At 48.3% G+C, this 15,686-nt stretch overlaps 1 protein-coding gene across 1 annotated transcript in view; it reads left to right on the forward strand.

Moving 5' to 3' along the window:
* The window catches only part of PTPN5 (protein tyrosine phosphatase non-receptor type 5), a 67,945-nt gene extending 60,128 nt beyond the window's left edge, over nucleotides 1-7,817 (forward strand). Inside the window, exon 13 of the mRNA XM_063289369.1 lies at nucleotides 7,169-7,817. Within this exon, the coding sequence (XP_063145439.1) occupies nucleotides 7,169-7,265 (97 nt within the window). The 3' untranslated portion in view covers nucleotides 7,266-7,817. The remainder of the gene's footprint in view (nucleotides 1-7,168) is intronic.
* Nucleotides 7,818-15,686: the final 7,869 nt, after the last annotated feature.

Here is a 15,686-nt window from a genome sequence, read left to right on the forward strand (position 1 = left end):
AGCCTGGGTTGATACTTTGTTTCCAGCACCTGTTGCTTCCTTTTGTTTCATGGTTGCCTTTTGCCTTAATCCGCCAGGGACCCATTGCTCTGTATTGTCATGCGAGCCGTTGCAATGTCACAAGCATCGCAACGGTGATCATGACATATTGCCCCCCTTTAGAAAGTTAAGCTGCGGGTTTGGAGGGATAGGCGGTATGGAAGGTGCGGATCAGGTCGGGGGCCTGGATGTCGTGAGCAGCGACCCACTCAGGGTGTGGGAAGTGTTTCCATTTTACTAGGTATTGGAGGGAGCCCTGCAGCTTGCAGGAGTCAAGTACCTCCTTCACTTCGAAGTGTTGCTGCCCGTCTATCATCACTGGTGGTGGGGGGCGTGTGTGGGTGCCACCGGGAGGGATCACTTGCTGGCTTGAGTAAGCTGCAGTGGAACACCGGGTGCAGCCTCTTTAAATTATGGGGCAGGTCCAAGCGCACCGTGACTGGGTTCACAATTTGTGTCACCTGGAATGGTCCAATAAACTTGGGGGCCAGTTTCTTAGACGGTTGTGGTGATTTTATAAATCTGGTGGATAGATAGACCATGTCCCCCACCCGAAATGTTGGTTGTTGGCGCCGGTGTTTGTCCGCTTGCAATTTGTACGCGGTTTGTGCCTCTTTAAGCGCGTCCTTGATGACTGGCCAGGAATCTGCGAGTTTCGCCCCCAAATCACAGGCGGCCACTGCTGGGGATGGGGGCTGATGTAGCTCAGGGATGGGGACGAACTCCTGACCCGACACCACCCCAAAGGGGGTTTGTCCCGTGCTTTGGTGTATCGCGTTGTTGTATGCGACCTCTGCAAATGGGAGGAGGTCCACCCAGTCGTCCTGGTGGTAGTTTATGTAGGAGCGGAGGAATTGCTCCAGTGTGGCATTAAGGATCTCTGTGGATCCGTCCGTCTGGGGATGCCAGGAGGTTGACAGGGCTTGCTGGGTACCTATCAGTTTCAAAACAGTCCGCCAAAACCTCGAGGTAAATTGTGTGCCCCTATTGGTCACTAAGCGGGAGGGGCAGCCGTGGAGGTAGTACACGTGGACTAGGAACAGTTTCACCAGCTGTTGTGCTGACGGGATCGAGGCGCAGGGGATGAAATGGGCTTGTTTTGAGAAGTAGTCTTTTACTACCCAAATGACCGTTTTCTTTTGGCTAGGTGGTAAGTCTACTATGAAGTCCATTGAGATTTCATCCCAAGGGCGGGAGGGTTCAGCCACGGGTTGTAGCAGCCCCTGGGGTTTGCCAGCCAGTTGCTTGGCCATTGCGCACACTGGGCAGGATGCCACATACATCTTGACATCCTTCCTCAGCGAGGGCCACCAAAACTGTCTCCGAGTCAGGTGTAGGGTTTTCAAGAACCCGAAGTGACCAGCCTGTTTGCTGTCATGCAGTCTGTTGAGGATTGCCTGCCATTGTGAGTCGGGTACATATAACCTTCCCTCCGCCCATGCGAGGTCCTGTTCCATAGTGACCTTGTTGGGGTTGGTGAGGAGCCAGGGGTCAGATTTTAATGCCGTTGTAAAATCTGCCCATAACCCACCTGGCATTTGAGGTTGCCTGCGTCTAGGGGCAGGTTGCGCTGAAGTTGTTTGTAAGGGGGGGGCAGGCTGTCCCCGAGCGCGTCCCCGGGTGACAGCTGCCAGACCCAGCTGGGAATCAGAGAGCACCATCCCTATGATGTCGGAGATAGGCTCTGCATCCTGGGGCAGTCGGGAGAGTGCGTCTGCCAGGAAATTCTTTTTCCCTGGGATGAACTTCAGCTGGAAGTTGAACCGGCTGAAGAACTGAGCCCAGCGTATTTGTTTGGGACTGAGGCACCGGGGCGTACGGAGTGCCTCGAGGTTGCGGTGGTCTGTCCAGACATCAAACGGGCAAGTCACCCCTTCCAAAAGGTGACGCCAAGCCTCCAGTGATGCTTTAACTGCGAAGGCTTCCTTTTCCCACATGTGCCAGCGCCTCTCTGTCTCTGAGAATTTCCTAGAGAGATAGGCGCATGGCTTCAGGATTCCAGCAGAATCCTTTTGCAGCAGGATGGCCCCTATTGAGAAGTCAGAGGCATCCACCTGCACCACAAAAGGCCGTTCGGGGTCTGGGTGAGATAGAATTGGCTCCGCTGTGAACAATTAAGTACGGCCCCTGGGTTTTTGACCTTGCGCGTCTCCCCGACGCCTTTGGTCTTTAGCAAATCGGTTAAGGGCAGGGCAATTTCCACGAACCCCCTCACGAAGAACCTATAGAAGTTCGCGAACCCTAGGAAGCTTTGAAGCTGGCGCCTGGTGCGTGGGTGTTCCCAGCTCAAAACTGCCTGAACCTTCGTGGGGTCCATCTCTATGCCCTTGTCAGAGATTTTGTACCCTAAGTAGTCCAAGCGCAACTTGTGGAATTCACACTTGGACAGCTTAGCGTAGAGTTTGGCTTTCCGGAGTTTAGTGAGAACTTGTCTCACTAATCTCTCGTGTTCCCTCTGCGTCCTCGTGTAGATGAGGACATCATCCAGGTAAACCAGTATGCCCTTGAACAGATGTTCATGCAGTACCTCGTTGATGAGTTGCATGAAGACCCCCGGGCCCCCCGCAAGACCGAATGGCAGTACCTTGTATTGGAAGGAGCCCAAGGGACAGTTGAACGCCGTTTTCCACTCATCCCCCTCCCTGATGCGGATTCTATAGTACGCCTCGCGGAGGTCGAGTTTGGAAAACACCCTTCCCTTTGACAAGTGTGCCAGCATGTCTTTTACGAGGGGGAGGGGGTATTTGTTGGATAGGGAGGCGGAATTTAATCCGCGGTAGTCAGTGCATAGTCTCAGGGTGCCGTCCTTCTTTTCGCGGAATAGGACGGGTGCTCCAACCGACGAGTTCACCAGTTCTATGAAGCCCCTGGAGAGGTTTTTGTCCAAGAATTCTCACAGCACCGCCAATTCCCTCTGGGCCATGGGGTAGATCTTGGGCTTGGGTAATGGGATGTCCGGGAGCAGTTCAATTGTACAGTCTGTCTTGCAATGGGGGGGGCAATTGGTCTGCCTCCTCTTCTCCAAAGACGTCTGCAAAGTCTGAGTATTGCTCTGGCAGTCCTTCGGGGGGGGGGGGCCTGTGGGTTTGGTCGACAATCTCTGCCCTCCCCACCATCAGAGCGGATGATTTTTCTGTCATTGGTGCTTGGTAGACCCCGTCTTCGAACGTGATGGAGCGGGTCCTCCAATCTATGCAGGGGCTGTGGTGTGCTAGCCAGGGAATCCCCAGCACCACTATGGGCTTTCCCACCGGGGTTACCACAAAGTCTATGGACTCCTTGTGGGTGCCCATTTTCAGGGTGACCTTTCTTGTACCCTGGGTGGCCGGTCCCCCCCCCCCCCCCCGCTGTAGAGCCGTCAAGTTGTTGAAACGCCAGTGGTTTAGGGAGGGGGGAGCAGGGCAGTTTTAGTGCGGCGACAATGTCTGGGTGGATCAGATTTCTGGAGCACCCAGAGTCCACCAGAGCTTCGACCGCGATGGCTCTAGGGCCATAAGAGAGTTCGATTGTCCCTGCCAGGATGGAGCAATCGTCACTCACCCTGGGGTCGTTGCGCCCCTTTTTTACCACCTGCCCAGCGGCGCTGCTTAGAGCAGGTGGGAGGCGTTTCCCACCGGCTGCTCCTGGGCGTTGACCACGTCCCCTGTGAGGTAGGCATCCGCTTCCTCGTCCGGGGTCGCTAGCGCTCCTGTCAGCCATCTGGGAGGGTTGGATGGCTTGTGCGGTGCCTTCTGTGTTGGTCTGGGCAGGCGATCCGTCGTCCTGTCTTTGAAGCAGTCCGCTGCTCGGTGGCCCGTCTTCCCACACCTGGCACATTGTCCGCGGGCAATCCTCCGTTGTCGCTCTGCGTCCCAAGTTGGGCCCGACTGTGGTACTGGTCCTCTCGCGTTGGGAGGGGTCCTGTCGTTTGTGGTTGCGAGCATGAACGTGTGCTGAGTGTGCTCTGCTTTTCCAGCTAGGCAAATCCACTCGTGTAGGGAGTCTGGGTCGTCCCTATAGAGTGCCCATTGTAGCACCTCACGGTTGAGGCCATCCTTGAACATGTCGATCAAGGTGGCCTCAGACCATTCCGGGATTTTGCCTGCAAGGACCTTGAACTCAAGGGCGTAGTCAGCCACCGCTTTTTTCCCTTGGCGAAGTCCTTTAAGTATGCTCTTCGCCCTTTCCTTTGCCAGGGGGTCCTCAAAGTATAGTTTCAGCGCGGCCAGGAAGTCATGAAAAGTGGCCAAAGCTGGGGCTCTGGACTCGGACATTTGGACGTACCAGTTCGCAGCCCTGCCTTTGAGTTTTGTGGCCACTGCCGAGATTTTGGATGCTTCCGTCCCGAAGCAATGTCCGTATTGGGCCATGTAGTTCCTCGTGTTTGTGAGGAAAAATGACAGGTTCGTGGGGTCTCCGTCAAATTTCATGGGGAAGTCCTTAGCGAACCCCCCAATTTGCGGGACCCCTACCTGTGGGTGGTTAGGGATGACCCCCACCGGGCTGGGACCACGAAGCCCTACGAAAGAGTCTCGTGCTTAGCCCCTTCCTCTCGGGGTTGTTGATGGGGTGGGTAGGGTGCCCCGATCCCCTCTTGCCCCCTGTGCCACAGCAGTCTTTGTGAGCTCGCTCACTACTGATGCCAGGGACTGGAGCATGTGTTCCAGGTCTCGTACCTTGGCTTCCAGGGTTCTGACCCTGTCTGGCGTGACCGGGTCGTCCATCGTCGGTGATGCCGGTTGCTGCCCGATCGGCAGTCCTGCGACTCCTTGCTCGGGCATTTGGGGGTAGTGGAGTCTCCAGGTGGTGTAGGATGTCCCCGTCTGGGGTCCTGCTCCGCCGTCCCACGTGAAGAGTTGTTGGCCCCTGACTTTGTCTTCTGTCGGGGCTCTCCCATCCGGGCTGGAGCTCCAGGTCTGGAACTGGGGTGCGGTGTGGGCAAGGAGGGAGCCCGTGTCCCATCTCGGGTGCGCCGACTCCAGCAGCTGTCGGGTCGTCGCCTCCTCTTGCGTGCCGTCCTTTGCGCCTCTGGTGCGAAGCACTGACTCCATGGCCGTCCCCGGTTCCGTTGTCGCCGGTGGATATCTCCCGCAGAAAAATTTTCCCCGGTGGAGACTGGCGAGGTTCGGTTTTGTGACGCTCAGCTTTATGTCAGGCTCTGCCTGCTAACCAGTAAAGACACAGATGCTAGCGTGAGCTTAGGTTCTGGCTTTACTTGATAAAACAGAGTGCATGCCTTTAAAAAGCTGAGAGTGAGGGGAGTGCGCCGGAATGGGATTTAAATAGCCCGCGCCGGTCAGCGCTCCACCCCACCTTATTCCAGGTGCGTCCCATGAGCCCCACCGGTTTCATCCTCAATAGGTGAGGGGTCATGCAGCCCCCTCCTGTGCCCCTGGCGTTGCCTCGATCGCCTTCCTGACCAGTGATGGTTCATTGCCGGGCGATCAGGCTCTTAATCTTTTTGACAGCTCGGGCGTGCCTCTCCATTTGTCTTGTCAATTACCTCTTTGCAACTTTGTATCCTTATCTTCTGCGCTGCTGGCCTGGGTTGATACTTTGTTTCCAGCACCTGTTGCTCCCTTTTGTTTCATGGTTGCCTTTTGCCTTAATCCATCAGGGACCCATTACTCTGTATTGTCATACCTAAGACACAGCATTTGCGTAATATTGTCATGTGCATGTTTTTGCCCCCTTTGTCCCCCACCCCATGAATACTTGAGCTAGCTTATGACTCTCTCCTAGTTTCTGCCCTCTAGGAAACACACAAGAGGCTCCAGTAACTTCACAATAAACTTCCTTACAGCACATGAGGAGAAACTAATTTCTATATGGCTGCTTTCTCAGCCCAAGCCTGCTCTTGGAGAGGAGAATTCTAGTGCTATAATGTCCTCAGCCTCACTTCTTAAACTGAGGAGAAGGTGTTCATTTTGTTTTGTATTAGTTGTTTCTAATTGTTAGTACTTATCATCCATGTGGGTGTCTAAAGAATTTCAAGTATATTTTCTGAAAGAGCTCAGTGCAAGGTTTGGAAATGCTATTTCAGTGCTTCCCACTCAGTTAGGTCTGAGCTAGAAGATGGTTACCCTTTCATCCATGTTGATATGGAAATAAGGATATGTCTCCCTACCATCAAGCAGAGGGAAGCCACTGCTTCAGGTGGCAGAAGCAAGGGGTGCGTAGCCAAGACAAATGGCAGCCTTGTCAGATCTTTAGCCATTTCTTCTAAACCGCGAGCATCCCCCATCTTGGAGGAGAGGGCTTGGCCTGTTCTCTAAACTACTGTGCTGCTTTTAGGTATGGAGGAGGATTCTAATCTCTGTCAGTGTTGAAATAAAATTAAATTACTGGTGTCTGTAAATGGAAGGGAAGAAACACTCTGATATCCTTTGCCTCTGGCAGCAGAATAATTTGAGTCATCCCTGGCACAATGAGAAGCTTACCTCCAGGAGAGTTCCTTATATTTACAGGAATTTGAGAGGTCAGCTGCTCCATACAATAGTCATCAAAAACTGGTCCATATGTAGATAATAATCATATTGTATAGTTCTGTTAAAACCCCACCTAAGGGTAGAAAATCCTGTATTTAAGTACTTGCTCAAGAAATAGTAACCTTCTAGACATGGAAAGCTTAGCACATCTGGAAAAGGGTTTTAGATGGAATATATTTCTCCCTGGCAGCTTAATTTAAGCATACGGAGCTGAAAACAAAACTCCCTCTCACATCTTTGCAGACTGAAATGATTATTTTTATAATGGGCTTTATAATGATTATTCTGAATAAAATTCTAAATGATTTAAGAACTATAGTTCAGTTTTACTTTTGTCCATTCTTTTTTGGTTATAACTATTTTCAAGTGCAGCATTTTCCAAACAACTCTATAACCTAACACCCTATTTCCATTGTTTTGACCTTTTCAAAATTAATTAGCCATCTACACGAACAGACCAAAATCACTCTCCTTTTTTAATACCGCTTTATGAGAAACCACCAGGGCTAGCCCTAAAGTATGCCTGCTCCCTAAGTGGATCCTAAATGTGACCTTTTATATTTAGTCTTATTTTCATTAGTTCTCTGTATCTTTTCTAGAAATAAAACCAGGAATATCAACTTGCAAATCTTTTTAAAATTCTTCCTTGCTTCTCTTTCCAGGGGAGGAATGATCCAGACCTGTGAACAATATCAGTTTGTCCACCATGTCATGAGCTTGTATGAAAAACAGTTCACTAGAGCAGCAGCAGAAGAATGAAGATTCAGGATCATTTATTATGACAAAGACCAACAGAACTCTGATCAGAATCACATGTATTCCAGAGCTGAGAAGGTTAAGAATTTCAGAATAGAAGATATTTATTTATACATATAAATATATATAAATATATATATATATATATATATAGTTTTACTTTCATATTGCTTTATTTTGCATTCAAGAACTAAGATACTGCTTTTCTTCAATATGTGACAGGGTGTTACCTTTACTTTAAAAATTAAAAAGGCCTGTTTATACTGTAAATAAAATCAGTAGCTTCATTTGCTCCAAAAATTTAAAACATCATTGCCAGTTTTGCTACTTAAAGAGAAAAAAAAAAACTTGCTACTAGATCCAAATACAATGTGAAACTCTTTGATAGATGTCTTGCTGAAGTCTGTAATGTATGTTTACTAAGCTTGGAAACTAACTTTTCTGCCTTTTTTCTGAATGATTGTTTTTACATTTTAAACTACCGGATACTGTGTATATCATAAAATCTTCTGGGCCTCTGCATTAAAGGATTCAAGTGAATTCATACTGAAAAAACATGTTTTGTGCCTTGTGTATTTCCTTGTTGAAAAGATTCAGTCCTACAAAGTGTAGTGACTGTAGTGTCAGTATAAAAGAAAAACATAAAGTGAAGATAGCCGTCTTGGTTATAAAGAAAAAAAAATCCATAGAAGACCATTTTTTTCTTAGGTTAACTGAAAAGCAGAAAATAAAGTTCAAGTATTTGAAAAGCAGCTAAAAAAGTCAAGCCACACGGTTTACCTGTGTTAAAGCTTTAAAATGACATATAGTATTTATGAGGTGCTAAGATGGTTGCTGTTGGAATAAAGAAATTAGCAAACAATTATTGGAAGATATGGAATCTATTTGTAATTTTTCCTTTTGGTATAGCATTCTCTGATGTTTTAGAAGGAGAAATTATTTGGGGGTTTTCTGTTGCAGAGACTTAGGGGGTAGCATTTACTTTATGGTCCCTGGATCAGTTCCAAGATTAAAATTACAATTATAATTATTGTATTGCCAGTCTGGAGGAGTTTGTTATGTAATGATATATTTATGATAATGCTTCTTCACATTCCTAACTCCCAGTTTAATCCTACTTTACCAAACCATGATTCAATTAGAAGCAAGGATATAGAATTCCTCTTTGAGGCAGTACAAAAGTACAATAAAGTAATCTAATTCTAAAAAGTGCTAGTAAGTAAGTAAAATTGTAAAAGAGTAACAAGCTTTTACATGTAATACCTGTCTGAATCTGCACAAATTATATATTCCTGAAGTTAGCCAAGCCTCTTCTTCATCGACAAAATTCCTTCATTAAAGGCTCCTGAGTAAACTTGAAAGTCATAGGATAAGAGAATGTGTTTGTGCACGTATGAACGCAATCTCCATCTATGAACTTGAAGGAGAAGCAATTCCAATCACAACATAGGTGTCCTAAAAAATATTTATTCTATGAGGAGTCATTATGCTTTTCTGAGTCAAAGTTTTATTCTTATCCCTGAATGAATTCCAGTGGATCTATATCAGTTAAAGAACAGGAAGCAGAAAGCAGAAGAAATGTCATTTCTTGCAATGGAGGGATTTGATACAAAATATTTGGTGTAAAAATAAAGAATCACAGTAAAAAGGTCTAAGAAGATCTCCCTCAGTATGGCAAATATGGTTCAATGTAAATAAATATAAAGGACTGTACATTGAGGCAAGTAATTCTCATTTCATATATTTTGTTTATTTTTTTATTTATTCATCAAATTTTGCCACCACACATCTCCCCCCATTATGCATGTATAATATTATATATATATATATATTAATGGGGTTTCATTTGATAGTGCTTGGCCAACAAAGGGATCTTAGGATCATTGGATTGGTCAATCATAGCAATGTGAAACTGCTGTGAAAAGGGGGAATTATATATTGGAAATCCTGAAGAGGCTTTTGTTCAAGCCTACAGTACAGCCACAGGTGAAATAAAACACACAGTTCTGATCACCACCCTTTAGAAAGGATATTGAAAGGTATAAATCTGTACGTGGAACAATGAGCTCACCATCTCTTCTATATGTTATGCTGTTTTCCTGTTCTTTGCACAGAATCTTCCTAGACCATAGCTCTATTTGAGAACAATGGACATATTTGAGAAAAGAGGGAAATCTGTATTGCTTCTTTTGAGAGTGAATACTGTGTGTGAGGAAGAGAGGATGCAGTCTGCTACTGGTCCTATCCTTTAATGGAAGTACATCCAAGAACTTGAAGGAGAGGCAATTCCTGTTGCAACATATGCCTTATATAAAAAATTTCTCCTCTGGGAAGTTGCAGTGCTTGTCTGAGTCAAAAGTTTATTATTATGTTTGAATTAAGTTCAAGTCCCAGTGGCAACTCCAAGACTTCTTCATTACTCTTATAAGGTAACATCTTTCTGTGGTAAACCATCCCCAGGGATCTGACAGAGAGAAGGCTGAGGAGTTCTTCCTGCTTTGCATAGTGATCTAGGCTTCCTGCTAAAATCAGCATGAGGAAAATATGCTCTAGGAGCTAAAAAAAGACAGAAGCATAAAGGATATGCAATAAATATCCACTGAGCAAAGGCAGATGTAGTAATTTGACTTCTTCATAGTAGAAAAGATAGAGATCATCTGAGGTTCCAACTCTAAATGTGAGCTATTTCTTGTAGGAAAAGACTTAGGTTCATCTCTCAAACCACAAGACTTTAAGTGCTATCCACAAGTTCTTGAGGTGGTAGAAAATTATACTGCAATAGAATTTATTTCCCCCATTGATGTTCTCTCTCCTAGTACAGGCAAACTGTGCTGTCCTTACTGTTTGTTTATTTTATTTATATTTCAAATTTCTGTCACTGCCCATCTCCCCCCAGAGGGGGACTCTGGGTGGTTTACAACAAAATAAATTAAAACCATAAAACACAATTTATAATACAGAGTATTGTTATAAATAGATAAATATGAGATCCATTGTGGGGAAAAGCTCTCATTCAATGGGGAGGGCACTATGGCTCCAACCACCCCCAGGAAGAGCTGTTGCCCTTCCCATCCCAAGCAAAGTGGCAGAACCAGGTTTTCAAATTCTTCTGGAAGGCTGGGTGCCTGCCTCACATCCGGGGGCAGAATATTCCAAAGGGCGGGCACCACTGCAGAGAAGGCTCACCTCCTGGACCCTGCTAGATGGAATTCTCTCGCTGACAGGGTCTGTAGCATGCCCTATCTGCATGACCGGGTGGGATGGGATGATGCAATGGGGATGAGACGGTCCCTCAGTTACCCTGGCCCCATGCCATGTAGAGCTTTAAAGGTGATAACCAACACCTTGAATTGGACCTGGAAGCAGACCGGCACCCAGTGCAGCTCGCACAGGAGTGGTGTCACATGTGCCGATCTAGAGGCACCAATAATTATCTGCATGGCCGCATTCTGGACCAGTTGAAGCTTCCGGATACTCTTCAAGGTTAGCCCCATGTAGAGTGTATTGCAACAGTCTATATGGGAGCTGACCAGGGCATGAGTAACTGTTCGGAGGGCCTCTCACTCCAGGAAAGGGCATAGCTGGCGCACAACACAAATTTGTGCAAAGGCCCTTTTGGCCACAACTGCTGCCTGCTCTTTGAGCAGGAGTTGTGAGTCCAGCAGGACCCCCAAGTTATGCACCAGGTCTGAATGGGGCAGTGCAACCCCACCCAGAACTAAAGATGACAACTTTCTGGATGTCAAGGAGCCATCAACCCACAGCTACTCTGTCTTACCAGGGTTCAGCTGAAGCCTGTTGTTCTCCATCCAGGCCCCCACAGACCCCAGGCACTGAGACAGGGCAGACACTGCATCGCTTACCTCACCTGGGATGGAGATGTATAATTGAGTATCATCAGCATACTGATGATACCTCATCCCATGGTGACGGATGATCTCACCCAGTGGTTTCATGTAGGTGTTAAATAGAAGAGGAGAGAGAACTGAACCCTGCGGCACCCCACACAAGGGGGGTTGAGGGTTGGATTTCTCATTCCCTATCACTACCAATTGGGACTGGCCCTGGAGGAAGGAGGTGAACCAGTGCAAAACCATGCTGCCCACCCCGAACTCCCTGAGCCATCCCAAAAGGATACCATGGTCAATGGTATCGAAAGCCACTGAGAGGTCAAGAAGAGCCAGGATGAATGCACTCCCCGCATCCCGCTCCTGCCAGAGATCATCCATAAGCACGACCAATGCAGTCTCTGTCCTGTGTCCTGGCCTGAAACCTGACTGGAAGGGGTCTAGATAATCCGTTTCATCCAGAATCCTCTGGAGTTGTAACACCACCACTTTCTCAACCACCTTCCCCAAAAAGGGGAGATGGGAGACAGGATGAAAATTGTCCAATACAGTAGGGTCCAGTGACGGTTTCTTGAGGAAGGGATGTACCAGTGCTTCCTTGAAGGCAGCTGGAAACACCCCCTCTCTCAACGATGCACTAACCATTGCCTGGACCCAACCACATGTCACCTCCCGGGCTGCTCTTACCAGCCAGGAAGGGCATGGGTCTAGATGACATGTGGTGGCATTCACAGTCCAGAGGATCCTGTCCACTTCCTCAGGCCCAACAGGACAAACCAGTCCCAGATAACATGGTAAGTACGCTCCCTCGGCATCTCCTCAGACTGTGCTTCACACATAGAGTCCAACTTGGAATGGATCTGAGCAATTTTATCCTGCAGATGCCCAGAAAACTCCTCCCCACACCCCTGTAAGTGGGTAACTGAATCCACCTTATCCAAAAGGGAACGAGTGATCTTAAACAGGGCCGCCAGGCGGCAATCTGTGGACTCAATAAGAGCGGAGGAATATTGATGTTTCGCCACTCTTATCGCCACAAGGTAGGCCTTAATAGCAGCTCTAGCTTGTCTTCAGTCAGATTCAGTCTTCGTCTTCTTCCAGAGGCACTCTAGACATCTCTTAACCCTCTTCAAAACCCTCAACCCCTCTGTGAACCATGGGGAGTGTCTGGCTGAAAGGGGCAAGAGAGGCTGCACAGACGCGATCCTGTCCAAGGCCCCAGCCACCTCCCTATTCAAGGCTGCGGCTGGGACTTCTGCTGGACCATGCAGTAGATCCTCAGGTATAACCCCCAGCTCCATCTGAAACCCTACTGGGTCCATCAGTTGCTGGGGGCGGACCAATTGAATGGGTCCTGCCTCCCTGTGGAGTGGGGTGGCACAAGAGAATCTCAGGGCCACCAGGGTGTGGTCTGACCATGACAATGGGGACGATCTAACTCTCCCCTCAGATCACATCGCCACTGCTCCGACAAGAAAACCAAGTCCGGAGTGAGGCCACTGTCTTGAGTTGGGTCCCGAATAATCTGGGACAGGCCCATGGCTGCCATGGTAGCCATGAACTCCTGAGCCACCTACAAGGCATGCCCCAGGGATGGCAGGTTGAAGTCCTCCAGAACCATAAGCCTGGGGAACTCCACCACCAACCCTGAGATGGCCTCCAGCAGCCCAGGCAGGGAGGTTGCCATGCAGCAGGGAGGCTGGTACAGCAGCAACACTCCCAACTGTTCTTGGGAACCCAACTTGAAGAACAGGGTCTCACAACTGGCCACTTGTAGAACAGGGCCCCTGAAAGCCACTAGAGACTCTCGGATGACAACTGCCACCCCACCTTCCCTGTTCCAGTGTCTTGACTGGTGCCACACCTATGAAACCTGGTCAGACACATTTCTGAGAGGGCTACACCCCTCCGGCCCAGCCAGGTCTCAATAATATATGCCAGGTCTGCCCCTCCTCCATGATCAGATCACATATGAGGGGGGCCTTGTTATTGACTGACCTGGCATTAAGCAGCAGCAGCCAGAGACCATGGCTCTCAAGGTTCTGCTGTCCAGGGTCAGGAGCTGAACCTGGAGAGCCAGAACACACCATCAGTAACAAACACCGGGGGCGTCTTCCCTGAAGATGGCCTGCCCTCTGGTTCCCGTCATACCATCCCTGGCCCATCACCACCTCAATAGGGTAACTCGCCCTACAGCCCCCAGAATTTCCAGGCCCAGTTGCCTCTAATCCCGGACTTCTGGAAACCCTGGATTGAAATAAGGATCCCCTCCACCACATACACATCTTCTCACACTGAACCAGCCTTGGGTGACGGTAGGCCCTCCGGTGCACCAGCTCCCACTCTCAGCGCCGCTAGGGCCCAGCCACCACCCCACACTCTCACTGTGCCTCCCTTCAGCCTCTCTCATTGGTCATAGGGGGCACCCCACCCACTCCTACCCACCACCTGTCTCTCACACAGGGGTGGGTACTCTCACATACAGTCCAAACTGCCCTAGACTCCCCCTGACCCTCTCACCCCCAAAGGGGAGTACCACACTCACACCGAGGGGCCCTTGAAAACCCTCTGCTGCCCTAAGTAAATTGGGAAAGACCAATCCACCATTCCAACCACTAAGACCCCTGTGTTCTTAAAATCAGCAAGAATGTCACACCAGGACCACTTTACCACCTGGGTCCCATATAGTAACAGGCCGGCCCCTCCCACACGCCAAGTTCATCATGCCACTAAGCCCCACTCCTCAGCACTGGAGATTGACATGCCATCAACCTCCAGACAAGGGTCCAGACAGGGGTCCAAAAAGCCCCCCAAAGGCCCCCACTGTCCACTGGGGGCCTATAGGAGATCCACTGAAGTGCTCCGCCGCTCTTCTGTTCCAGTAGGGAGGTTCCACCCGCAGGGCCCGTCATGCTCCATCACCTCACCAGAGCTACCAGGTCAGGATCCAGGAGATCCCCCCCAAAAGCACCAAAGTTCACCAGCTGAGTTCTTGGGCTCTGCTGAATCTGCTGCTGAATCCACTGCTGCCACCAAATGGCCTGCTGCACTCCACTGCCCCCGCCAGTCTACTCCGGGGCTCCGCCCACAAGGCCCACAAGGCCCGCTAGGCCTGTCGTGCTCTGCCACCTGCAGGGGCACATAAGGTGGATTCTCCCGACTTTGTTTTTCTCCCTCCATAACAAACATCAGTTGAAATGTTACATGCATGTTAAAAAGTAGTCCCCCCCCCCAAGCTGACTGGTGTTGCATCGAAAGGCAGTTTCACTGTGCAGCCACCTCCACCACAACAGGCCACCTGCTGTTCAGGCTAATCCAGGCCTCTGATTTTCCAGGTGTCCAAGGAAAAATGGTCCCAGAAGACAATGCCAAGAGACCAGATGAGTGGTTATGCCAGCTTAAAGTAGTCAATATGTGCTGGGCTGCACCCCTCCCGTAGGGACCACCTGTCAGTGAACCAGACCAGATTGCAAGCCTGGCAAAACTACTATGGCTTGATGCCTCTCTAAAGGGAAAATACCCTACTTTAACACCAGAACAGCTGAGGATGATTTTAGGGTTCCTCAGCTATGGGTTACACATGAGATGAAGGTCGTATCAAGAGTACATGGCAGAAAGTAAGTTGCCAGGGCATGTTCGTGCTGTGGTAAAATGCAAGTGGTAAAAAGACCACAGTGAGTGTGCACGCATGTCATCTTTAGTCAGAATTCAAAAGAATTCTGGACTATTCTAAAGGAGCAACACACTGATACACAATGTCCTATTGAAAGACACCCAGTAAATGAAGAAGCTGTATCTTGCAAGGGAACATTATGTAACAATTAGACCCAAGACACTCATTATCAGAACTCGGTCTTCTGAAACTGCCTAAAAGAACACTAGCTACTTACATATTGCTTTTCTGTTTTCAAGGGACTTGTTGGACCAGGAGTTGCTTTGCTTCAGAAGAATAACTTCTGACAAGCTAGAGCTTATATTTTCAGTTGCTTCAAAAGCGAAACAAGAATGAGGGAGAGTTTGGCTTGGATAAAGTTTTGTGACATACTATTCCTTGTTGATTCAGCAAGGTATCAATCAGTCAATAAATGCATACAGGAGACCTCACAGGAAGTTCAGCAAAATATTCACTGAGATGTTTTCTTGGAGGAGTTTGAGACTACGCTGGGAGATACTCAAACATGTTTCATATGGATGATTTTTGCCTTCAGCTGTATCATCCAAGTACGAACAAGCCAGATTAGAAAGACCCTACTTCACTTCCACCTCCTGACGTTTTTCCATCTCAGTTGTCCCTTTGAATACTACAGTCACAGGGAAGGAACTGATAAACTGTGACGCCTCTGCATGTAGTGCTATAATATTTACAGGAAGAAATCTGGAAACAACCATTATTGGACATGTTGTACAATAAAGCTGGGGGCACATGACATTTCCTTATGTTAACTGGTATCTAAGTCCTCTGTTTTGAGATTTAGATTCTGATTTAGAACACATGGTAAGACAGATTTTTTATATATATAAAACTTTATTAAATTTCAACAAAAGATAAAATATAAAAAAACAGAAAAAAAGAGTT

The sequence above is a fragment of the Candoia aspera genome, chromosome 1 (assembly GCF_035149785.1).
Source record: "Candoia aspera isolate rCanAsp1 chromosome 1, rCanAsp1.hap2, whole genome shotgun sequence".
NCBI classification, from domain to species: domain Eukaryota; kingdom Metazoa; phylum Chordata; class Lepidosauria; order Squamata; family Boidae; genus Candoia; species Candoia aspera.